This window comes from Rhinatrema bivittatum, chromosome 17 (assembly GCF_901001135.1).
Source record: "Rhinatrema bivittatum chromosome 17, aRhiBiv1.1, whole genome shotgun sequence".
NCBI lineage: Eukaryota > Metazoa > Chordata > Amphibia > Gymnophiona > Rhinatrematidae > Rhinatrema > Rhinatrema bivittatum.
The window spans coordinates 18,588,068-18,615,226 of record NC_042631.1 but is presented as its reverse complement, the minus strand read 5'-3'; the positions used below and the strand labels follow the sequence as shown (position 1 = coordinate 18,615,226).

General features: G+C 39.6%; 1 protein-coding gene across 5 annotated transcripts in view; it reads right to left on the bottom strand.

Annotated features, from left to right (window-relative positions):
- Positions 1–27,159, bottom strand: part of BTBD10 (BTB domain containing 10) — a 48,129-nt gene that overhangs the window by 2,117 nt on the left and 18,853 nt on the right. For all 5 annotated transcript variants that reach the window (XM_029583171.1, XM_029583172.1, XM_029583173.1 and 2 more), the window contains 6 exons: positions 17,662–17,858; positions 14,297–14,582; positions 8,707–8,809; positions 7,931–8,051; positions 4,868–5,065; positions 2,742–2,852 (listed from right to left, as the gene is read on the bottom strand). In XM_029583171.1, coding sequence (XP_029439031.1) covers positions 2,742–2,852; positions 4,868–5,065; positions 7,931–8,051; positions 8,707–8,809; positions 14,297–14,582; positions 17,662–17,858 — 1,016 coding nt within the window. The remainder of the gene's footprint in view (positions 1–2,741; positions 2,853–4,867; positions 5,066–7,930; positions 8,052–8,706; positions 8,810–14,296; positions 14,583–17,661; positions 17,859–27,159) is intronic.

The window sequence follows — 27,159 nt, the reverse complement described above, 5'->3', positions numbered from 1 at the left end:
CAAACATCAGTCATCCCTGTCCAGACAAATAATGCAATGTGAATGAGTGGAGAGAACTCTACATCACAGCCTTACAGGTCTCCTCTATGGGGACTGATCCCAGATGAGCCACCAATGCTACCATGGCAGACAGAATAAGCCCTGACATGGCCCACCAGATTCAATCCCACATGAGCATAACAGGAGATGCAATCTGCTAGCCAAATGAAGACAGTTTGGCACTGGCGAGTCCCAGCTTGTTTGGATCAAAAGAAAGTTGGGTCTCTTGCAGTCTAAACTGGGCAGTGCTTGTTCACCTTGGTGGACATGTGGTCTAGGGGAAAATAGGGCAATTGTCTGTTTAAGATGGAATTCGAGACCACCTTAGGCTGGATATGCAGGTCCAGCTATTATAGTAATACTTGGTAGAAGGTGGCTGTGAAGCTTACCAACACTGCACACTAAATGACCGCCACCAAAAAATACAACCTTCCAGGTAAGGTATCTCAGGTCACAGGAGCACAGTGGCTCACAGGGAGCTTTCATCAGCTGGGACATCACCACACTGAGGTCCCTCGACACAGCAGAAGGCTTCAAATGAAGCACACCTTGCATGAAAACGGACAATTAGGGGTTATACAGAGATAGCTTACCTACTACATAGTAATGGTAAGTGCCAACTGAACTAAGGTGGACTCTAACAGAGTTGGTCTTGAGACAGTACCTGGACAACTTCAGGAGGTATGCAAGCAGTTTGTGTGGCGCAGGCCTTTTGCTCATATCATGCCTTAAGCCATCCTCCACTTCAGTCTTACTAATGGAATCCTTCTTTGAAGCTAAAAGAACATGACACATATCCTCCAACCAATCAAGGAATTGTAGAATCAACCTCTCAACATCCAAGCTGTAAATGACGGGGATGAAATTGGGATGAGTAATGAGATCTGGGAAATTCCCCAGATGGACATCTCCCATAAGAGTGGAAATCAGATCTATCTCAGCCAAAAGGGGTCTATATCATGATCCCTCTGTCTTCTTTGAGTTTCAACAAGGCTTTCGCTACCAGCAGAAGCAAAGGATACACATACAAAACACCCTTACCCCAATGGAAGCAAAGACATCTGAGGCTAGCTTGCCATATGCCCTCTGCCTGAACCAGAAGTGTGGGACCTTCCTATTGCAAGGAGATATTAATAGATCCGCTGCAGAAGTCTAGCCAACAGCGGAAAATCTGTTTCACCACTCCCTGCTTCAGGGACCAATCATGTGGTAATAAGAACCAACTCAGTCTGTCCGCTAACACATTCTCTATATCATCCAGGGAAATGGCTCTGAGAACCATCCTGTGAGAGAAAGCCCACCTCCACAGCTGGACAGCCTCTGTACATAGAAGGTACATACACATACCTCCCTGCTTGCTTATGTAATATAATCTCCACCTGAGTGTACATTTGGACACAATCTCTGCTGGAAAACTGATATGGAAAAACCTGTAGAGCTCTAGGAGAATGATCTGATGCAACCGCTCCTAGGTGGAGTAAAAGCCCTGTATACAAAGATCTACATGAGTTCCCCAGTCCAGGATGGACACATCCATCGTGAGGCCAATTTGATCAAGGGCATCTCTTTCCAAATTGGAATTGTCCTGCCACCAGTACAGAGTCCCTTAGCAGCTGGGTGATTCGGATGCGCTCTCTCAGATCTTGAGTGGCCTGAAGCCACTGAGATCTCAAGGTTCATTATGTAAAGACGTGCCATGGGAGTCACAGGCACCGTTGACGGCATGAAGCCCAACAACCTCACCATGTGCCACGCTGATGTAGGACTCTTTAATTTCCACTGCTCTGGTAATCAAGGCTGCAGACATTTGTTGCAGAAGGAAGGTTCTGGCTTGAGTTGTGTCTAGCAGAGCTCCAATAAACTTTAAATGAGGTAATGGCGGGCTGAGGTAAGACTTGGGATAGTTAATAACAAACCCTAGAAACTTCAACACCCAGATGGTCTTGTGCATCGATTCCACAGCTCCAGCCTGACAGCACTCTTGCCCAGCCAATCATCCAGGTAGGGAAACACATGCACCTCCAGCTTGCGTAGGTGCACTGCCATCATAGCAAGCCATTTTGTGAAGACAGATGGGGCAGATGCTAGCCCCAACAACAGATTGGAGATACATATTGGAGATATTTCCTGGTTGCCAGAAGTACCTATGTCGGTATAGGCATCCTTCAGCTTGAGAGAGATTAGCCAATCCCCTTTTTGAAGAAAGGGAATTAAGGTGCCCAGGGAAACAGTTTTGTCCTTGCCAGGCTCCATTGGATGATGTCATCCATGCGCGAGGACTGCCATCCTGCTTGTTCTGAGAAATATAAAAACAATGCTCCTTGCCTGGTATGCCTTTTTTTTTTTTTTTTTAACCACAAGGGACATGCTATGGGCTCAAACCAAACCTCGTGGAAGGAATCAGCACTCAACTGCTCTGAAATCACACAATAGTACAAAAGTGAGGATGGATAATTTGTAACTCCAGAAAATTCAATAAGGGTAGGCTGGGACTTAAAAGCATACCAACTCAGAGGCAACTACAATTTTAAGAAAATAAAGGTAAACGCAAGAACTAATATCTAGATCCTGGGATTGATGGATCCTTGGTCTGACCCAGCATGGCAATTTCTTATGTTCTTAATATTATACCGCAAATTTAATACAAGCAAAACATACACCACTGTCAACATCTAAATTAGAATCAAAAGAATGTAGCTTACCTTCAATACCCAGTCGAATCTTTTTAAGGCCCCTCTCCTTCAAAACAGATTTGGCAACATCCCTGTTTTCGATATACTTGAAAAATCTATATAATTTTGTGCTGTAAATAACTGAAAAAAATGCAGCATCAATAGAATTATTTAAATACCAAATATTAATTATGACACTGCAGCTTAACCAGAGTATGGTAGTTCATATTGACACAACAATTATCTAGAAAAAATGTATTTTGCATGCACACTGGTGTCATAAGGTTAAGCAAGCAAATATTCATTCAACAAGAATTTTTACCCCAGCCTTTTCCTGCTGCTTCTTTTGCCTTCCAGCTCTAATCAAATCTAGGGCTGAGGACATTTCAACTCAGTTCTCAGCCAGCGGCCATGTGGCAGGGCTCCCTCTGAAACTGCAATTATGGGGCCTAAATCTGGCTCGCCTGATGACTGGGACTCTGAATGCGGCTTCCTCAGCTTTCAGAGATGGTCTGGGGAGCAGACCACCTGAGCGGGGAATCAAATCCAGGTCCCTCCTTGTGGCCTCTAATTTGGATCTGGTTTCAAGCATATCTAAAATGCAAAATAAACTACAATACTGTCCAGTAGTTTATCTTAACTTAGAACTAACCAGTTCCATTCCATACAGGTCTGGTTTGTAAGAAAATAACAAAATTTAAACACTGGTTCCATTTTTATTTAAAAAAAACAAAACAAAACAAAACTATATTCAAACAAGGCTTGCAACTGTTCAGTGCTGATGTCTTATAATAAAAATTTTGTATTTCTTACTTCTCCATATATGCTCAAGATATATAAACAATTTGAAAATATCCAAAATTTCTTTTAAATATAAAAAACCTCCAGTCTGCCCAGCAAGTTGTTTAGGGTAAAAACTGATGCTCTATGCAGATTATCCCACACCGAAATGTTAATTTTAGGTATAACAGAAGCCACCCTATTTCTTTATTTCTATTCTTTAAAAAAAGAAACCATCTTCGTCTAAAACAGTTTTAGGAAAAGGTCAAATGGAAATTTGGTTTGCCTTTGCACAGCGAGGTAGCACTTTAGCCTTTTGCAGGAGAAAATGCATTTTTGACATTTATTTTCTTCTGCGTTCCCATCAGAATTCCACTTTGCCAAGGATACCCCCTCCTATAACAGGACCTCAGGCTCAGCTAGAGAAACTGAGAAGTTTTCATGCTTGTGAAAGTATAAGGCTACTTTATTAGTTTCTGCCCATTGCTCCCAATCTCCTCTTCCATCGAAAGACTGTATGCACACATGCCTCTTCAACATTTACTGGGCAGCCTAAGAGAAAGTGGATACTTACACAGAGCCAACATATTTACAAAATGGGAAGAGATGGGTAACAAAACTGTGAAAAGCTTTGAAGAAAATGATAATGCCATTTAAAATCGTTATTGCTGGACACTTAATATACTGCTGCTATGTGACTGCAGATGCCTTAGTGACCTGCGATATGTTCATTTAATTAATACAAAATCTACTGTTCAGGCTTCTTCTTCAATTCAAGTTAAAGTATGAATCTCATTCTGCAGAGGATCACCTTCTGATCAGTTGTACATAAGTTGTATCCCTCACTGAGCCTCTTAACAGTAAGAAATCTAAGAGTCACATCTTTTACCATTTCAGCTTCTTCTGACAGTTATCACCCTCCCAAGGAAAGGAACACTATAAACTCTACCCCAAAATAAAGTTTTCCTTTCTTTTAAAGGATTCTTCATGCTTAGGGTGACCATATAGCCTCCCGTGTCCAGCTATACACGGTGAACCAGTCTTGATTTCATCTCACTGCATGCATGGAGTTGCAGGCATGTTTTTCCGAGAGAAATCAATGCTATATTACCCTGCCTGCAATGGGGTGAAATGAAAGTTAGCTCAGCTTCTTAGACATGGAGCTTTACGGCTACCCAGTATCATGCATTTATATTGTACATTCCCAAGGAACCCCACGTGAAACATCCATACCTTAAAATATAAGCATGGGGGTCTATTCTATTCAGTCATAAAAAGAGGTCCCTGCTATGCATGCAGCAGTTTTGAGGCTCAGCCCAAATGCTACTGGTAAGTTGGTGATAAATGCTTAAAGTGGCAATAAAAACGCGACTTACTTTGTGAATACTCCTCTCCCATCTGGGGAGGATACTCTTCATCCCAGTCAACCACATCATCATCAGTAAGCACCACAATGTGGCACTCCCTTTCCCCACTATGGGCACTGGCTACCATGAGTGGTAGGATCATTTCTTCCAGGTAAAATTCAAATTGCCTTCGAGCACCATCATTTGACAGCTCATGCATAAGGGCACCTGAAACAAAATCAAGACAAAGATTTGGGGGAACCACAAAAAAAAAAAAAAAATCTGAAAGCAGCTTTAGAAAGTTGATTTCTAAAACTATATCAGAATAATTAAAAAAAAAAAAAAGCACGGATTTGAACATTTCTTTGAACCCTCCTTCACAGAAATACATGGCACCTTGCCTAAAGGTCTATACATGAAAAGCACTAGTGCTCTCAACTCTAGCTGAGTGACGGATAACATCACCATGAAATCCCAACTCAACATCCAAGGGGTTTTAAAAACAATTATGTCAAAATCATGAAACGGCTTAGTGTCCAAGTGAAAGCTGAACAACAAGCTTTAGTCGCCATCCTCCAGCAACCATACCTTAACAGTGAGAACTTGATTACTATTTGAAATCTTCAATTTCTACCAGAAACTGCGGTGATTTTGCCCCCATGAATGGCAAGAACTCGGAGGCCAGCTCTTCTGGCATTAGGATAGTACCACAGTTTGATACAATTACATTTCTTTCATTCACTTCTGCAAAAATGTGTTCAAATGCATTTCAATGGCTCTTGAATTTATTATTCTCTTTACCACAAGTGCTCCAAAATACTGCTCAAAATGTGATATAAAATGTGGTCTACTCTAGAGTGAAGAGAGCAGAAATCAATAGAGTAGCAAATGCTGCTACAAAATGGCTGCTCTCAACAGCAGTGTCTCACATTTCTAGAAAGACTGTTGGAGACCTTGAATCTAGGCTGGATTAGTTTCAAGCTACGTCAGTACTTCCACCTGGCTGGACAAACCTTTTCATAATTTTGCCATGTTCACTGTCAAGCTGTTCTTGCTGGTAAAGGCAATGGATCATCATCTGTTCAGCACATTTAAACACAGACTTTGTGCATTGAAAATGTGCCCCGTATACTATCTTGGTTAATCTTCGACATTTTAAACAGTAACTGTTGTGGTTACTAGCCTCCATTTACTGGGATGAGCACTTACAGCATCTCAGGAGGCCTGCCTAGAATCCTCATAGAGCTAGCAGCAATTCTAAATATGCCTTTACAGCAGCAGCAGCTCCTCTGCCTTGGAACAGTAGAACAATGTTGGCTAGAAATGAACTGAACTATATGAAATTTTGTAAATTGCTTAAAGGCCCATTTGTTTCCTTCCCAGATCTCGGTGGGGGGAGGGCAGCAAGGTTGGCTTTTGATGCTGTTGAGTTTAGGATTAGGCCCAGGAGGGGTCCTTGAGGAGTAGAGGGTGGCAGTGGGCAGAGTGCTAGCTTCTTAGAGGTGGTTTGGTTTGCATATGTACTTTTGTATGGTTGGAAATGGTTAAGAATTTGTATATAGCCTTAGAATAGTGAACAGGTAAATGGCTTTACAAAGCTTGGGTCAGACTTAAAATATATTAACCCTTAACCATTGTATGGATTTTTATACACTTTTTTTAGAGGGCTTTTTCCTCTCTTTGCCTGTGTACATGTGCAACAATGTAAAATATGGAATGTGATGTTTTAAAAAGGCTTACAAATTTTTGTACTATAATATATCAATAAGACTAAAAAAGGCAAAACATTTTAATAAGTGTCAAAGTATCAGATTATTGGTTTACCATGCCAGAATACATCTATATTATTCAATTGCTGATATTTATAAACTGTAGATAGGAATATAAAGCAATGCGAAGATGCAGTCGCTCTATCAATTCAAATGTACAATAAAAAATATAAAGTTCTAAATCTATTTACTTTGTAAAAACTTATCAGTCAATTTATTAGCATTGTTAAGAACTTTTGTTTTCAGTTTTTATTTTCCCTGAGAATTAAAAAAACATATATACACCAGTGAAAAAATGACTGTTGGAAACCTTCTTGTTGTGTACACAATCAAGGAAGTAAACTAAAACTGGCAAAAACAATTCCAGCAATTCAATTATTCTCAATATGTAGGCTGGTTTTTGGTTTGTTTTTTTAAATCTTCCCGAGCCCTCATACGTAAGAGGGTGGAAACAACCAATCTTCACAAATAAACACTGTAGAAAAATCCCAAAATTTCAAAGCAAATGAGCCTTTTTCTGACTAATAAAAGTTAAAATGTTTGCAATGGGAACGCGATGGGGATTCACATCAGTGCTTCTGGGCTTGTGCTTCCCAGCATTTCATTTCTAGAGTCCATAAAAATAGTATTGTATTTCACCACTTTAAACAGGAAAAGCATCATGCATACAGCCCAAGCACTGCCCCAGGTTATAACCTTCAGGGCTCAAACAATACCCATTCTTCACAGCACAGATGGGCTTATTAAGCAGAGATGTGACAACATTATTTTAAGTGGTGAAATAAAACAGTATTTAAAGGATTTTGGAGATTCAATACTTCTGGATATGCCAAAAGTTACAATATAAGTAAACCCTCTACACTCCCTTCTCAGATTTATCACAGAAAATGAAACCATGCGTGAACATAAGAACATAAGAAAATGCCATACTGGGTCAGACCAAGGGTCCATCAAGCCCAGCATCCTGTTTCCAACAGTGGCCAATCCAGGCCATAAGAACCTGGCAAGTACCCAAAGAGTACTTGCCAGAAGAGTGATCCAAGCACCCTTTCAGCTTTGCGTATGGGACCAATCAAAAAATAAAGGATTCCCCTCTGCAGATTTTTACATTGTCTTTAATATGTAAGTCTTCCACTACTATGGTGTTTAAAAACACCCACCCCATCTGTTCTTAGGAGTTCTTTAAGGGACAGTATAGGTAGAAATATTAAATGGCAAGCATTTTCACCACATACACCTGGTGGTTTTTTTTAAATAAGAAGTCTCCCATGAGTTCTCTCTTCATAGCTATGATTCAGTCTCTCTCACCAAATGCCATACTTACTGAGATCTCTACATTTGATAGTGCTATATTCAAATGAGATGCACAGATAGTCACAGGCTTCTCGGAGTTCAGGAATAGATATTCCATCAGGACAGCGGATTGTTCCAGTCTTGTAGTAATCCTTATGAAAATTTTAAAAAAAGGTATACAAAATGAAGTACAAATACATCTATGGGTAAGCAGAGCATGCAATTGAAACAAAAATTCTTTAGCAACTACATATGGACCATCCTTGCATTCTAAAGTTTGCCAGTACTCTCATGAATCTTCTGGGTGGGTATCCTGAAAACCAGACCAGTGAGGTGGCATTTAAAAAGTTATGAGTATGTAAACAGCAATTTACTTGTTATATGGGTTACGCGTCACTTAATTGTGCATGTTTAGTGTTTATGCTTTCTTTCAATAGTGCAAGCAAGAATAGTCACTACATTTTATTTCATCAAGGATTCCTCCCATTCTGTAAATGACAGAGCTTTCATATGTAGCATTTTCCTGCTTTATTTTATACATTAAAATAAGATTATACAATATACAATAAAATATACAATATACAATAAAAACACCATTATTGATGATCTTTATTTCAATACAATTAAGTCTGGCTCTTGGTCCAAATGCATGTAAATATACATCCTAATAATACATGTTCACTGTGGAAATCCCGATAGCCAGCCTTTAAGGCATTTGGGATCCAGGGGTCACTATCCCTAGTAGAGCTGCATTAATCTAATTACACAAATTAAAAAAAATAATAATAATGGGAAAGGAAAGCTCACCAGAATTGCACGGAACACAGTAGAGCTGATTCCATCTGCAACTTCAAATTCTCCCTTGTCATTGGGTCGTGTGAAATTATGTTCTCTTCCTGATCCAAACATCCTGTACAACAAAACCATCGTGAGCACTCACCACGGGAACTTCTGAACACAAAGAAATCCCCTTTTAAGGATATTAACAAGGATAGATTCAGATCTTTGTCACTGGTGTATGCTGCCCTAGCACAAGAGTCCTCATGTGCTGGTAATGGCAAAATTGGCCTCTTCAATTAGTCAATGCTACCTTTTCTGATACATGTAGCTCCTTCAGACTGAAGGATGCACACCAACCAAAAAAGGTTTTTCTTAATACCACAGAATCAAAGTGAAATGAGTGTGCATTAACTGCAAGTTTAGTCTATTAACAATGTCATAGCCCTCATCACATATGCTGTTCTACTGTCCCTGATTCTGGAAACAACCATGGACTTTCTGTAGATTCAAAGTATACAGTATTGCCAATTTAACTGAGGTATGACAACCTACACAAAAGGCCACTGCTGGCTAAAGCAGGCTATTTATGTTCCAAAGCCTCAGCAGGCAGGCAATATTCAACCTCAAGATTATTACTGCTATAAGTTATTTAAAAAAAAATAAAGTATTACACACACACACAAAAACTGTTAGCTCTTCTTAGTTCTAAGCTACATTATAGAAGACGGCAGATATTTCCTGGTCATCAATGCCATTTTCTGACTCTATCCAGAACACAGATGCCCAAACCTAGCATTCTCATTATACTCCAAGTTTAGGCTATTGTCTGTGCACTCATAACCCAAATGTTAACAAATCGGGAAAATAAACCTGCTCAATACCTTCACTGAAATAATCCAAAAACAATATAGAGAAGGAGCTATGGGAAAATGCTGAGAATAAAATTCTCATGCCAAACAAGATATAACAGCAACATACTGTATTAGTTTACAAAAGGGGAAACTATCATTAAGAATTTCTTAAAAAAAAATAAATAAATAAATCCAATGAAGTCCCAACCCACAGAATTACAGTAATCTAGAGGGCTAAAGGATGCTAAGTACCTGCTCCATGAAACACCATCAATCTAGTTTTTGATCCCATACGTGCATTAAGAAGAGACACACAAATGATATACACAAGGTAAACATGGAACAGTGGCGGGTATCTCTTTAAAACTGTGTAATCACATGGATAAAAAAAATGAACAACTAAATAATTTAATGACAGTATAGGAGGAAGAGAAAACAAAGCATTTATAAAGTAGAAAAATGTTTTCCATGACACTACAGCTTCAACCAAACCAGTCTACAGGAAACAGGTTTGTATTTTTTTGGGCCAACAGTTCTCCTGCTTCTTTAGGCCTTCAGCTCAATTAGAACTGGCCTCTGTTACACTAAAATGCCATAAGTCTTCATTCACAACTACCAACTCCCATCACCCAACTCAGCCTAGCCATCACGGTGACCACAAACCACAGCTCCCCTAGACCCAGCTGATTTGGGTCCTATGTTCGGTCATTAGGTGTCAACACTGAGCGATGACAGTGATTCCTTCCAAGGCACTGTGAATGCTGCCTTTTAGAAGTGATTTTGAAAGAACTGCCGAATTCTTCTTGTATATCTTGTCTATAATTCTCCTCTTTCCTTGGATCGTGCACCCTAATAGGTACATTTTTACAATTTTCTGCTTCTTGAGACTGCAATTTTTTGCTCCTCTTGACATGGAAGTGTAAGGCTGCCTTCCCTGCTAAGGAGCAGAGCTGTTCTTCTCCAAAGCTGTACACTTTGGGGTAGATTTTAAAAGAAGCGCGATCAGCCTACTTTTGCTTGCGCATCAGACTCAAGCAAAAGTACGCTGGATTTTAGTAGATACGCGCGGAGCCGCGCGTATCTACTAAAATCCTGGATCGGCGCGCGCAAGGCTATCGATTTTGTATAGCCTGCGCGCGCCGAGCCGCGCTGCCTCCCCCCGTTCCCTCCAAGGCCGCTCCGAAATCGGAGCGGCCTTGGAGGGAACTTTCCTTTGCCCTCCCCTCACCTTCCCCTCCCTTACCCACCCGCCCGGCCCTGTCTACACCCCCCCCTTACCTTTGTCGGGGGATTTACGCCTCCCGGAGGGAGACGTAAATCCCCGCGCGCCAGCGGGCCTGCTGCGCGCAGGGCAGCGACCTGGGGGCGGGTACGGAGGGCGCGGTCACGCCCCCGGGCCGTAGCCACGCCCCGTACCCGCCCCCAAAACGCTGCCGACACGCCCCCGGAACGCCGCGACGACCGGGCCCGCCCCCCGACACGCCCCCCTCCGAGAACCCCGGGACTTACGCGAGTCCCGGGGCTCTGCGCGCGCCGGGAGGCCTATGTAAAATAGGCTTCCCGGCGCGCAGGGCCCTGCTCGCCTAAATCCGCCCGGTTTTGGGCGGATTTAGGCGAGCAGGGCTCTGAAAATCTACCCCCTTGATTGCCCCATGATGGCTTCATGGACCTCAGATTGGGAACTACTATCCTGTAACACTGCTAAAATCCATCCCCTTCTTTTCTAAACATACTACAACACTCACCCACTCTTAACATTCTCTCACTAAATCTACAACTTGCTCAGCAGGCCTCCTATTTAACCATTGTTTTCCACCACAATCTATTCAAATTTCAGCTGTGCTATTTATCTTCAACATCACTATGATCATATAAGCTCTCTTCTCAGGTTGCTACATTGGTTCCCTGTCTGCTTCTGCATACAGTTCAAGCTTCTCATTCTCTCCTATAAATGCATTCACGCTACTGTTCCTCATCTTCTCTTCTTCCTCTCTATACCCCTCATGAAATCCATTCATCAGGCAAGTTGCTCGTTTCTGTTCCTTTCTCCTTCACCATAAACTCCCAATTCTGCACTGCTCATCTTGCTGTGCATTATGCATAGAATAGACTTCCTGAGTCAGTGCATCATGCTCCCTCTCTGGCCGTATTCAAGCCCAACCTAAAAATTCATCTGCTTATAAATTCTAAACACTTCTCTACAAAAAATACACTTCCCACACCCTCTTAACTGTCGTGTATGTTTGTCTTCACTAGCTCGGAAGATCCATGAAACAGGGACTCTCTTTTATGTATCTGTACATTGCTACACATATACAGTAGCACTTTAAAAATTATTAATTTGTAGTTATAAAAAACAGCTAAAGGTTATTTTAATACATGTTTATTCTACATCATATGATGTTTTTCTCATATTTCTGATACCAATACAAGGTAAGATTGTTGGCTCCCTTCTATCATTCTTCTCCAAATGGTAAACTGAAATTCACTATAATAAATTAATATTTTCTACTCTGCCAGTCATCTTTTACGAGCATATGACACCCCAGACAAAGGATAGTTGAATGGAGAGGCATACTACTGTCCTTCGAAGGGAAGCTGAATATCTCAGTGGTGTAGTTTAAAGATGGAATAAAGCACTAGTCAAGTCAAAATTTCTTATGTTGGTAGTTTAAAACTTCAATCCTGTATGTTCTGAGGTACTGTAATGCCGCTATTAGCTGCTGTTTTAATGCACTCCACTAACAAACGGATTTTTCTGACCTCTTTCACCCTAAAAACTAAAAAAAAAATGTTCACTTTTTTTGGCCCAGATGTTTCAACCTGCTCCTTTTAGCTCAGAGGCAGTTTATGATGCATAAGCCTTATTCACAAATACCTGGTCCTTCCCTCCCCATCTAGCCCAACCATCGTAGCAACAACTCCTGGTCAGAGCACTTTCCTTGAAACTTGGTGCATGTTCACACCAAGTGTGGCCAGGGAGGGGTGGTGCTTCTGGGCAGTAGATGACTTTCCATTCCCCACACCACTCAAGGAGGCTAGGAACACTGTCTCTGCAGCACTCCCAACCTTGGCGAGGTCAAGTAGCAAAAGCTAGGCTCGGGATTCAGCCTATTTAATTTTAACGCAGCTATATTACCTCCAAATAACCTCACATGCTTGGATTTATGCTGCTCTCAAAATATCAAAGAGAGAAAGGGATACACAAAGATTCAGTTTGTTGTAATGGATGGCAGAATTACTCCAAAAACAGCTGTAGTATTATGGTTTTTAAATTTCTCAGTTAAACCTATAGTTAAATCCTGTATCTTCAATTCCAAAACATTTCTCCATAGTACATGATAAGGAGAGAAGATGGACAGCCTTGCTGAATCTAAGTTCAAATCAGACAGGGGATGTGAGAGAAATTTCTAAACCCTAGCATGGATGGAAATTCAAGAAGTTACACTTTGATTCCAGAAATTGGTCATAGAATACTCTCTGGTTAGTCCATGGCAGAAGATTGGGTTCTCAGGATATCCCCAATGAGATTGATTTGTATACTTTTGAGGCAGTATGCAAGCACATCTCTCATAATCCAGATTCGTTAGAGATATCCTGAAAACCCGACTAGTTTGCAGCCCTTGAGGACCATGGCGCAGGGCTCATATGCTTCCAGTGGTGGAGGTTTGGGAAAACAACTCATGAATCAGAGGCGGATCCTGCTGCAATGCCAGCAATTCCCCCTTCAATCCCCAAACATTTATCACAAGCTCGAGAAGAATAACACTTTCCTATTACAGCAAAATGAAACCTTTATGGCTCAACATACTTATTGTAAAAATGTAATTAAAAATCCAAGTATCCATGCAATTATTTAAAAATATAGAAACTGCAAACATAATAAAAAGAAATGGGATGCTTGTGATCATAACAGAGGCCAAATGTTAAAAATGCCAGGAGATGCTTAGAGGTTGTGCCTCCAGAACAGGATTGAGACGCACTGGCAGGGCAGTGGGAGATGGTGTGCATCGTCACTGCACATGCTGTACATGCTCCGTGCTTAAATGACGGACTTTAGTTTTCAGCATTGTTGCTGGCACTTTTCATGAGCACTAAATTAAGCAGTAACTGGGAGGCTTTTTCCAATTTTTTTCCTTCTGTTGATGACTGTGTTTGTGAAAGATGCAACACCGATTGCACTAAAGACTACAGCTCTCCATTTATCTGCAGAATAGGTTCAGGACCAAAAGTGCTCGTGAAAGTTAACCCCCAACTTCGGCCAAAGTGACTCAACCTTGCTCTGAAGATGAGAGCAATTCGTTCTCCATGCATTTTAAATCCTTGGCCTTTCTGCTGTGAGAGTCTATAAATGATGACAGCTAGGACCAAATTGTGGGGACCATTTTTTTTTTCACAAACGTGGATACAGGTCCACTAGTAAATGAACCAAGTCCTTACTCCACACTAGCCAAAAAAACGCTTGCCGGATGGCTCTCCTTGGAGAGCTGGGCAGATATCAGAATAGTCACCTGGTCAGATTATCCTTCCCTTCAGAAAACAAAATATTTAAAAAAAAAAAAAAAAAAGTCTGAAAACTCATGACAGAAACAGCCAACACTAAAACCGTTACAGCCACTTGAGGATGATGACAAAGAAACAAACACCGAGACAAAGATCATTTCTGAAACATGTTTAAAAAGGGAGGAAACATTCACACGACTGAAAATAAACTACTGCATTCTTTTTACCCTCAATTGCAATAAGAAATGAAATGCATTACAAACCTGCCCAACATAGTGTTTGGCTGTGCAGTAAAAATAGATGGATCTACAACAAATCTGGTGTTGTCCACTATCAGTGTCACTCGTTCAGAAGTTCTCACACTTCGAGCTCCATCTTTTGCATTCTCGTAAACAAATACCATCTCCCCAGCAGCTTTACAGTTCCCATCTGTACTTGACTGGCTACTATTCCTGCTACTTAGCCCAACACTACTACTGGAGCCATTCGGGGAAGTTTTCTGAGGACGGGGACTGCTTGGCCGAGATGAACTGTGCTCCTTCTCGCGATCTAAAAAACAAGAATCAACATGGGTTACGTGAAATAAGAATATTCCAAAAAAAGAAAAACTGAATTTGTAAATCATGAGGTTTGATTAGCTGCAACCAGGTGTTAACCAGTTAAATATCACTGGGACAAGTAAGTTGTATTCTGCAAGCAAATCCCAGCTGCAGATACCTTCCTGATTCCAATAACCAGATCTTGCAAAAAGCACCTTCAGGTTAGTATGATTGTTTCATCTCCATGGGCAGTGAAGATGTGACCGATAAACATATCTTAACAGTGTTCTAGGAAACTCTATAGGATATACTCTGAAAGTACCTTCTCTCAAAGAAGCAGACTTGATAATAGCACTCTAAGATAAACCCAAAAGTATAAATTTATTATTAAAACATACACATGAATTTTAGATTTATCATAAGCTACATTTTTTTCTTCATTTTAAAACATACAGTAGGGGGAGCGGAGTAGGAAGAGTCAGACCTGTGGCTGAAGACCCAGAGCATGACATTCTCCTGACAGGGCAAGCTGGGGGTCAAATGTGCCATAGATGTGAAGCATTTAATCCCAGGAGGGATTAAATTGGCCTTGCCAACCAATGTAATCAGCTAATAGAAAGTGACTTCCCTTATCCCTCTCGACTGGCGAGGGTTTGCCACTGGCGTGTATAAAAGGGGAAACATGGAGATCAACAATAAGAGGCATGGCAGCAAATTCATTGGCCAAATGCTACCTGATGAAGTCTGTTAGAGAAAGGATGCTACACGAAGAAGAACAAGTTATGTGATGTCTCTGGAGAAAGGAAGGATTTAAGCGCTCTATGACTCAATTACAGGTTTAATTGCATTAAATATTTTATACAAAAACAGAAATGACTTTTGATGCAAGCTGGGATTGTCTTGCATACATCCCATGGTCATCTATGGGATGAACCATGATAGTTTGCATCCAACTGGTTATGATAAAAAGAAAGAATGCCCAGACCTTCATGCACTATTCAAATTTCATTTTTTTAGATATGAAAATAGACAGAAAAAAAATACAACTCTGGCTTCCTTGATTTGCTGAAACATGTAATATCTTGATAACGTAACAAACAATTGGTCATATTCCGTAGAATTTACTATAAAATGTCTCAATAAGATTAATATACAGATGCAAATGAAACATTTCTTCATATTTTGAAAGTTTTACATTAGAACATCCCGTGTAAAGCAATGCTCTAGATAATTCAAGCAAAAAAGATAGGCCTTACCTTTTTAAAAATTCCTCCGGCTCCTCGCATTAAAAGCCGACGGTCTTCTTTTCAGACAGCACAGACTCAAAGAAAAACACTTCTACAACCTTTTACTTCCAGTTTTAAACAAATAAAAATGAAACTTCACCCAACCCTACTCAAAAAGAGGGCAAAATCTGCTCCAAGAACCCCTCCCCCTGTCCTAAACTAAACAGTCTAAGTGTTTGTAATTTCACTTTTTTTTTATTTGCTCAGAACGCTTAGTTTTAGAATTTCAGATATAATGGCTTATTTGGCTATCAAGCTCTCAGACACAATATCTTAATATATTTTTAGTAAGGATATATCTACATACTCCACTGGAAATACAAACCTCTCTACTACTCTTCAATCACTTATGATCAATAGTTCAAAAGCTACTGGTAGAAACCAGTACTGTGACAGAATTTAAGCATCTTTAGGTGTAAGAATAAGGTTGGGAGATTGCAGTACTGCAATCACATCCTCCACCCCCTTGAAAGCACAGGTGATAAGAAAACAGGATGCTAAACAGCTGGGCCAGAGAAAGTGGTGAAGTGATGGCGACTGAGGAGGAGTGTAAATGCAGGGCGTGCAAGTTGAGATTATTATAATGCAATGGCACTAATTTAATTCTCATTTCTCCTGATTCTGCACTTACTATTAAAGTAGCAAATAAGCTTTTTTATTACTTGGTGTGGCTGTTCCACACTTGCTAGGTACTCATCTTGGAATCTGAACCTTCAAGCCTCCAACTCGAAACCAACACACCCTATCATTATCCTAAAGAAGTAGGTAAGAACATAAGGAATTGCCATACTGAGTCAGACCAAGGGTCCATCAAGCCCAGCATCCTGTTTCCAGCAGTGGCCAATCCAGGCTGCAAGTACCTGGCAAATACCCAAAAACTAAGTATATACCATGCTACTGATGCAATAAATAGCAGTGGCTATTCCCTAAGTCAACTTGATTAATAGCAGTTAATGAACTTCTCCAAATCTTTTTTAAACCCAGCTACACTAACCACATCCTCTGGCAACAAATTCCAGAGCTTAATTATGTGTTGCGTGAAAAAGAATTTTCTCTGATTAGTTTTAAATGTGCTACTTGCTAACTTCATAGAGTGTCCCCTAGTCCTATTATTCGAAAGAGTAAATAACTGATTCACATCTACCCGTTCTAGACCTCAGGTCCTGCAGTGGTGCTAGGAAGAGAATCCAATTTACTTTGTCCAGCTTGCAGATCAATCCTCCTCTTACTCTTTCCTCTCATACCTAGTAATATATTTTCGCAGATTCTGCACAAGTCCACTCTATGGGTTTATATGCCTTTTTGCAAGGAGGACAAATAATCATCTATGATCTGAATAATGAAAGGAAGAACCAAGAAGTTTGCTCTAAGATATCTACCTATAACTGTACAAGGCTAGCTTGATTTTTTTTTAGATGTTCCTTGCATAATACAGATTTTTTTTTTTTTTTAATAGCAAGTACGCAAGAGCTTGGGATATACCTTACATTTATTTCCTGAATCAGAACCTCAAAAATACTGGTTTCACTTTTTGTTATGATAATGACTCAATATTATTGACCTCTATATGTTGGCAATATAGGAAAAAGTATACAAACAGAACCTAGGAAAAGAAATGCATTTTGTAGGTAGGAAAATAACGTACATATTCAATCATACACATTACATGTAAAAGAAAAAAAACAGAAAGAATATTTGTATATTCTATTTTTTTCATCAGACCCAAATAGGAATTACAAAGTTCCAAGGTAGACAATTTTTTCTTGGCCAACAAATATATTTGAAAGTTCTAACCCAACATACCACTATGATGCTGTCTTGTTGGTGAAGTAACATTCCTGATACATGGCGTTAGCTGGCTCTCTGTCCTTTCATGGGATGAATCACGGGACCTGTCACTTGATCGGCGCCTGTCTCTTGAACGCTCATGACCACCACTAGCACCATGAAGACTCATTTTGGTGTGGCCTGTTCCTCCTTTGCTACAACGAGATGGAGTACTATAAACAAAAAACAAACACAATTACATTATCATTTAACAACATTCTTTGTAGGCTGTAATAGTTTATTGGACAACAAAATAATAATCCAAAGATACTGTAATAGATAAGCATTTGATATTATATAGATCCCATCTTCAGATGTGTCTGCAAGGCTGAAAGAAGGAAGCATATATAAACTTGAGAAAGTGTTATAGAACTGTAGAAATCTTCTGAAGGTGCTAAGTGATGACTTGATTAGCATCAAATTAGCATAAATTTAGTCACTGGAAGTGTTAAAAATATAATGAACAGGGAAAGATGCTAAAGCAACATTCCATAGCTGAAAGCAGAAACTAGAATGAGGCGGCCAATTGGCCCGAATAATACTAGCAATGCTCTGACTGCTGATCACTAAGGACAAGAGTTCTTAGCATTAACAAAACCCATTTTCTGGCACCAATAGGGTTTTGAGAATACAAGATAGCATCAACACTTTTTTTTTTTTTTTTATATTTCCAACCTGAAAATGCTGATTTTGTGTTTAACAAAAGAAGACATTACTTATAATATTTCTAACACATAAAAATACTCAAGCAGGAAATTAATAGAACATTAACAGTCAATATACAGGTTTGTGGCTTTCAAAGTATAGATTTCCAAGTTAAATATCTTAAACATGCATACATTCATCTGCAGTCAAAAAAGGGGATCAGGTTTTCCTGACATTTGCAATGAATATTCAAGAGAAACCTGCCAAGAATGGCTTGTATTTATGTCTTTACATCCAAGGAGAAGGTGTATAAATATAATAAAATTCCAAATGTCCAAAATGTCTCTCTTATTTAAATGTGCCAATCATGAACTTGGCATCAGATCATCTCTGTAATGCTTTAAAGTTTTAATCCACCGCCTCTCGCCACACGATGGGTCTCAAGCGGTATCAGCAGTAAGCACTCTTGTTCATTCATTTGCTGGTTCATTATACCTAACTATAGTCATCTGAATTTATACAATTTTTCTTGTTCTGTATTTATGATCAGCACAAAGCTCCAGTCTTTAGAAAGACTGAAAATAGTGCTTTAGTTTAATTCCTTGATTTACTAAAAATTCATGAGAAAATCATTGATTTACATAAAAGATAGAAGTTACCCAAGTTAGAAAAAAAGTTATTCAGTTGAGATTTTTTCCCATGCTCTCAAAAATCCACACTTTCATTAGTAACTGCAATATTTGTGCTTGCAGAAAAGTACTATTCACAGATAGATACAGTCAAAAAAACAATTTATGAAACATTTTAACCCTACTGCCATCCGCTACCCCTGCACCCAATCTATAAAACGCCAGTCAACCCAAGGACAATTATTCATTCAATATTGGATAGCAAATAGTTTAAAGAATTTAAATTTTTCACCAGAAATTTAAGCCAGCAAGCCAAAAAAAGGGAGAGTACCAACCCCATGTATTCTACTCTAATGTACTGCTTTGTGTTAGTAAAAGTCCTTAATCAATACTCACCTCCTCCTTGTCAGCGACAGGGCAGAAACACAAAGGCATGGCAATATCTTTGGAATTAGAGTACAAAGGAACTGTGCTCCTGCAAATAATGCAGCTTTCAAAGCCAGTTCAGCATCCTTGGGCATTACTTGCCAAGTTCAGCATATCTAATATTGCCATCATCTTTTCAGTATTCCACTGCACCATTAATCTGCTGTACGATCTCTTTTCTCTCTCTCCTGAGGATAATAATTCCATTGTAGCTAGTCAGGGCATTTCGTGCTCAGGCAACACAACCTTCCAGTTCCAGAGATTAATACAAATGATCGTTTCACAGTCATTTACTCTAATGTGCGTAGTGCGGTGCTGACGTCTCCAACCTCACAGCCTCCTGTTTGTTAGCACAGCTACAGCTTTTTCACTGCCTGCAAACGGCTATTGGATAATACAAATGACAGACAAGGCAAACAGCCAGGAAGCTGGGTGTGGGGAGAGCTCGTGGGTATACTGCCAAATACCATCTTCTGAAGCTATTTCCAGGCCAATGAGCTTGTCAGTTTTTAGCAGACTGCAATACAACATTTCAAAAGTTGACAGCTACCTTCTTCCATCACAAGGAAGACTCATTTTAATACATGCCTCTGTATTCAACACTAAAATTTGCCAGAATGTCAAGCTTATCTTGCTGCCAGGTGGCTAGGCAAACATCTTTCGCAATCTCTATAAAAGTGGGATTATTCCATTTATATACAATCTCAGATGAGACAAAATTTGTCCCAGACTGTCTCAAAATCTTTGTAGCAGTCTGAGTGCAATTGTATTTTTAAACTGATCACATCTGTAACTTTATCTTTCATGTTAAGCCTATTATACAGTCTCCTTACTTGTTCTTCCTTTTAAATACATGCTTCTCCATGATATGAAGCCTCAGATTAAGCTGTACTGTACTTAATACACATCTGTGACACACATAGAATCAAAGAGTAAAGGACAAAAAAAAGCCACCACTTTTTCTGACAAATTTTCTAAATCTGCTGGCTGAGATAACTGGGCTACAAGCAACTGAAGATACAAACTAGTGGGGAGGCAGAGTCCACAGGAAGCTTGAAATGATGATTATGGCACTGGATCCCTGACCTAGTTCAGACTGAGCTGGAAGCCCACAGGGGCAGGAGGAAACTGCCAGCCCCCCCCCCCAAAGAGCCTTGTGTTCCATCATGTGTCACCTGCTAACATGCTGTGCACTAATAAAAGCTACATCATCACTGGTGAGAAACCTTTTCAGATTGCTTGCTGAAATCTAATCTATATTCCGCCTTCTTTAGTTTTCAAACAAATACAGCATCACAGGATTAAAAATGGTTTAACCATATTCACAGACCAATGGATGCATGCAGAGATTTGGGCAGGCTTAAATTTTAATCCAGCATCATAGAGCCCTGGTATGTCAATGTATTAAGAAAAATCAGAAAACAATACCCCAAAACACAACAGTGTATTCCAGTCACCTCAATATGTATGCAACAACCCTACAGAAATGGTTGAAGATTGAAAAAAGAAAATAGAAGCCATAGATGTCGGCTGCTGGGTTGAAATGGTCGGACTTCATCGGTTGCTATGTAAAAACGGAACTTATCCCCTAAGGCACGACTTTGTCCGAAATGCGATCGTGTCGGGATTGGGACACTCAATGGATGAGTATTCATACTTTTGTTCACATAGATTTGCATTGGAGCAATTTGAGCCATCTGAGTGTTTTGAGTAACTTGAGAGCCGATAATATATAAAGAGCTGGGAGTCTACCAGTAAAGTGAGGACATCGATCTTATTAAAAGTGAAAAAATTCATAAAAATATATGAGAGGTGTTTAAAATAAAAATTAAAGCAAGGTGACCCTATACCACATTAGAGTCTGTTATGTTCAGACCCTTAGAGTAAGGGGCCTACAAAAGTAAGTTGTTTGTGGCTATACAATTGTGTTTAGTGAATATTAACCAGTCAAACCATTTCTGTAGGGTTGCTGCATTAAGAAAAATCAGCCCAGGACTGTAAAAAGACAGCTAAAACTCACCAGGGAAGCATTTCATGTGTTACCTACTCTTTTGTAGTCAACACCAATGATGCTAACTGTAAGATTTAATAAACCATGACCGACAGCCCATCGCATTTTGAAAAATGACCCTGTAAATGAGTTACACCATTGCCAACAGATAGGAAGTCTGATAAAGCAAAAACAGCCCACTTCCTACAAACTAGGAGAAATCCTGGAACATGTATCTGCATCAGCCACGGATTCCTGAGCAAGTTACTTCATCTCCTTACACACGGTTTAAATATCTATTAAGTAATTTGGTGAAACTGTTCTACCTATCCCTTTTGTGAGATCTGTAATAGTTTTGGATTCAGAAAGGCATTCACCCTAGCAGTATATGAATGAAATATTAGATTAATTTAGTTAGAAGAAAGTTGGTATATAAATATCATGCATTATAAATATTGTAATACTATAAAGATGGATTTCTACTCAAAAACAAGAAGTCAAACCACCAACAATAATCAAAGGTTTGCTAAGTACCTATAAAAAAAAAAGTGTACACAATGTTAAAGTATCATAAAATAAAAAAGCTTTTACATGGTTGTTCGTTGAGAAGCTAAGAGTATCTACACACTGGAAGTCACGTCACTGTGAGCACCACAAAATACAAGCTATTCTAGCAAAAGGAGAGTAAATAGGCCCAATCTGTTTGTTTCTATTGTACTCAATCCATCCAAATTCAGGATCTTGAAGAATTTACAGTCAAATATTTGCCAATATGAGTGCATAAAAATATCTGCTTTAAAAAAAAAAAAAGCTGGCCAGAGTGAGCACAACCCTGGGAAGTGCTGGCATACATAGGGTTTCTGAAGGGCTTGTGGATGGCCTCTGCTATGTATTACCATAAGGCACATAATATAATTACCATTTTTATTCTAATGTCTCCTCCACTCATCTGTTTTTGGTTTTACACTACTATCCTGGATGACATCATGCAAATTTGGAATAGGCGTAGAAGCAGCACATCGAGCATGCTCAGACTCTGAGGTCAACACGGAGAAAAAGAATGAAGCCAAAAACAAACACTTGCTTAAATTGATAATACCCATTTTACCAAATGGCTCCATTTTAACAAGGGATAGATACTAACAGATATATATATAGTAATGTCAGCAATCAACATTCCAAAGGTTGCATATTCATACAGATCATGTGTGTCACGCGGTAAGTGAAGAACAAGTCATCTCTGTTCCCCACAAAAATTAAGCCGGTAGACTTATCTTGTTGAGCCCAAGCTCCAACAGGACCCCCAAATTCTGTCATTACATATACGACTTCTTGCAAAGGGAAGTCTTTTTTTTTTTTCCAAAACTGTTTATTGCATTTTCATATAAAACAAAAACAGAAAGAAAAACAAATACAAAAGAAGGAAGTTTACATTGCCATATATACAACAGATATGCTAGTCGAAACATTAAAGCACTAACAACTAAGTTACAGGTTTCCAATTAGCATTAATTTTAGCTTTGTACTGAAATTTACTCATTGCAAACATTTCATATCTGAAAATCAAACCGTATTCCACCAAAAATGGACATTTAAAGGGAGAGGATCCTTCCAATTCCTTAAAACAGATACTACTGCTTTGCTAAAAGAATATCCAAAAGTTTACCTGATGAGTTAGATAAAGTACCTACAAATTACTGTAAATGGAGCACAATGATCGAATAAGATACATCATTAGGGAGAGACAAGATTTTACTAACACAATCCCACCTTGAGACCAAAAAGGAAAGATTTTGCTACAAGCAAACAACATATGCTCCAACGTGCCATCTTGAGAGGAACAATGCCAACACGATTTAGAGGTTAGCCCGGCCTTATATAATTTCAATGGGGTCCATGTGGTGCAGCGAGTAAAGAAGTATAAAGATTGGGTGAAACTAGCAGATAAAGAAATGTTCATAATACTCAACCAGTATTCACGCCAGTTAAGAGTCTCAGGAGGAAGAAAAATCTCTAAGCTCTCTGTATACATGAGAGGCACAACAAACGTTTGAGCACAACATCAGGAGACCTAGGGTTTCAATCAAATTTGTCACTGAAATTTCACAGTGGTGCAAACAGTGGGTCAGCTGGAGCCAAGGGAAAAACTGGGAGGAGGATAAATTGTACTTACTCACTAAAGTAGAGAATGAGGCTATACCAGTCTCATCTAATGTATGTCCGAGCATCCAAATCCTACATTTCCACCAAAATGGGCCAATTAAGCAGTAAGTTATCAATTAAAGAGCAGGGTTGTCCCAAAGGCAAGCATAGTGGCTCAAGTTCCATTTCTTTTCTACCAAGGAATCAAGAATGCGCAAAGCATTATGAGTGGCTGCAACTGTGGGAATTCCCCGCCCGAGAGTAATCGTAATGAGAAAGACAAGCTAAACTCCCGTTCCAATTGTAACCAATTAGATAAAATAGAGAGTTTCTCTTCTGGGACCACCCATTTAATCAAACACACACACACATAGAACAAAATCCAATGTAAGTAATGTGTGGCTGGACATAAATCACCAGTCAATGCATCTAAGAAAATTATTTTATTTACAAAGTCACACAAACGTACATTGATTACTGCAAGATCTTGCATTTAATACCATAGTGAATCAATAAGGCCTTCTGGTAATAGTGAAAGTCAGGGAATCCTACCCCACCACATTCCTTAGTCAGTTTCAATTTCCACATAGCAATTCGGAGGGGGGGGGATTTACCAGCCCACAGAAAAATCAGATAGCATCTTATCTAAGGAGTTGTAAAAGGTTTGGGGAAGAGGTTCCGGTGCCATACTCAAAATATATTTAATCTGTGGAGCAAGGACCATCTTAATGGATTCTAATCTTCCCCACCAAGAGATGTGAAGGGGGGGACTATGTGCTGGCAGTGTCCTCAACAAGGTGTGACAGGCAAGACTTAATTTCAGCCATCAAGGGTCAGTATGGGGGGGGGGGGGGGGTGCATACCAAGGTATTTAAACCCATCTAGGGGCCACTTGCACTCAAATCCAGGTAATACCAGAGGTGTGCTATAAATGTTCTACAGCATTAATTCCATTTTGTCCCAGTCTACCTTATACCTGGGGAAAAAAAAAAAAAAAGACAGAAAAATTTGAAGACAACGTTAAGCGATTAGAAAGGGAAGATAACGTGCAGACCATGTGTGATTACCTGAACATCTGCATTTTGACATAAAGCCAGAATGAGGAGTTCCAAAGAAAGACTGAAAAGAAGGGGAGAAAATGGACAACCCTGGTGTTTGCCCCTTGTAAGTCTGAAACTCTCAGGGGGTGCTCTTTGCCATCAATCGTGAGGCAGCATTACTATAAACCAGTCTAAAACGCTAAACATATACCCATTCTACCTGATCTATCGACATAGCAAGAATGGGCACCCATTCTACCTGATCTATCGACATAGCAAGAATGGGCAGATTCTATGAACAATGTGCACTGGCAAAGATATCCCTTCTGTTTAGAAAACCAAATCCCCAAGGACTGAATTCAGGCGCGTGGCTAGGACTTTAGAATAGATTTTACTTCACATTTAGGAGTGAAAATGGTCTGTACTTTTGAACCAAGAAAGGGGTCCCCTGCCAAGCTTTTCCAATAAAACAATATTGGCTTCAGAGAAGCTGCCCTCTGCCTTTCCAAAGGAAAAAAAAAAAGGAGCTATAGCTTCAAAAGTCTAGGGGACAGTATATCCCAAAATGCTCTATAGAACTCAACTGTCACACCATAACCAGGTGACTTGCAAGTGGGAAGGGAGTTCATTGCCCCATCAATCTCCTTAATTTGTTTTGACAAATCCAAAAAAAAAAAAAAAAAAAAAAGTTGTGTCAGCCATGCTCAGGTTTGGATGATGCAAATAGGAAAGGAAAGACTCCTGCTGGCAGCGCACATTGGAAACCTCTGAGGAGTAAAGGGAGGTGTAGTATTGTTTAAACTATTTCCTGATCTCATCATCATGGGTAGGCACCTGGTTCTGGGTTGATTTGATAGCATGGATTTCGGTCCTATTTTTCTCTATAGCTAGGTACTGTGCCAAGAGTCTACTTGATTTATTATCGGAAAAATATTTAGCTTTTTTGAGGAAAATTTGGTGACCAGCCTGTTGGCTAAGCAGGGAATTATATTGGTATTTCAACTTAAGTTGGAGCAGGCAGTCTGTGAAGCCTGTATGTATATGTTGTATCTCTAACAGCTGCCTTGAATGCATCTTAGATTATAAACGCAGTAAGAACATCCGTATTGTTATTAAAATATTCCAAAATAGAGGTACGCAGCTGTGCTCGAAAAGACGGGTCCTCCAGTAAAGCAGAATTGAAGCGCCATATAGGAGATGTACATTGTGGAGGAAACAGTAAGAGATACAGAGCGATGCCCGCATGGTCAGAGATCAATATGGGCAAAATCTCTGCACTTGTGATTTCAGGCATCAGAGATTTCGAAATTAAAAAATAATCTGAGAGTATGTCTTGTGAGGGGAGGAGAAGAAAGTATAATAGTGAAAGATTAACACCAGAGATCTAGGAGACCTAGTTCCACTTGCCAATCTTTAAGGACATTCAATGTTTTGGTTCTGACTGGTTTTAAAATGGATTGCCTGTCCAATAGCTGACTGAAATCCCCACCCATGACAAAAGAATTATTGCCACCATGCATCAGTTTAGTCACCAGCACCTTAAAAAAATTCTGGATGGTCAACATTAGGGGCATAAAATGTTTAACAATAAACGACACACCTGGTTAATAAGGACTTCTGATTTCACCCACCTTCCTTCCAAATCCACTTCCTGAGACAATATTCTGGCATAAAGAGACTTTCTAAAAAGGGTTTCTACCCCATTCTTCTTCTTAAGAGAAGCAGAATAGCAGCACTCCCCTATCCATTTTGGTTTATGTTTTAAGGCTTCTCTCCCAGACAAATGTGTTTCCTGAAACAAATATCAGCCTTGGAGTTTTTTGTTTTTGTTTTTTTTAAGGTAATCCAAGCACTTTTTTCCTTTTAATCGGGTGGTTAAGTCCTTTAAAATTTAGGATAAGGATCTTTACAGGAGAAGAATTAACCATAGGAGGGGTACTGGTTCATAAGATAGCATGAGGCATCTTACTGATAAATCAGACTGAGTATATCAAACATTGCTATGACAAAGAAATAACAGACCAGTGGAAGACACAAGGAAAAGAGAAAACAGAAATATTCCCTCAGAAGAGAACAGACAGACACATACACCCAAAAACAGGTCTAGGAAAACAAAAGACCGGAGGGATTACAATAGAAAGAACAAAAAGAGGTTCTATGAATAAACAGTTGGCAGCGCTTAATGTCCAACTCCCACTGCGCACATAAAAAATTGAGTCAACAACATAAGCATCCCAGGCATCCAGCCCTACAGTATCAATTTAGTTGAAATACTAAGAAAATAGAAAAGTTACACTTTGGACATCGTGCGTTATAAACCATAGTACTACACAGCGTGATACAGGCAAAGATAAAGGAGACACAAAAGCAAAAGAAAAAAAATAAATTGAGCACTGCATTGATTACCTAGGGAGGAAATGAAAAGTCACCAGCTTGACTTCAGTAACAGGGTCCAAAAAAAATGATTATAATATATATGCAGAGACTCACAATGCCAATCTGGTGATGAAGACATTATTATATAAGGAGGTCCTTGGAGGTAGAGGATGCATTCATGTCATCACGTTGCTCTCTTTCACCGTGGTGATGTATTCTTCCAGGG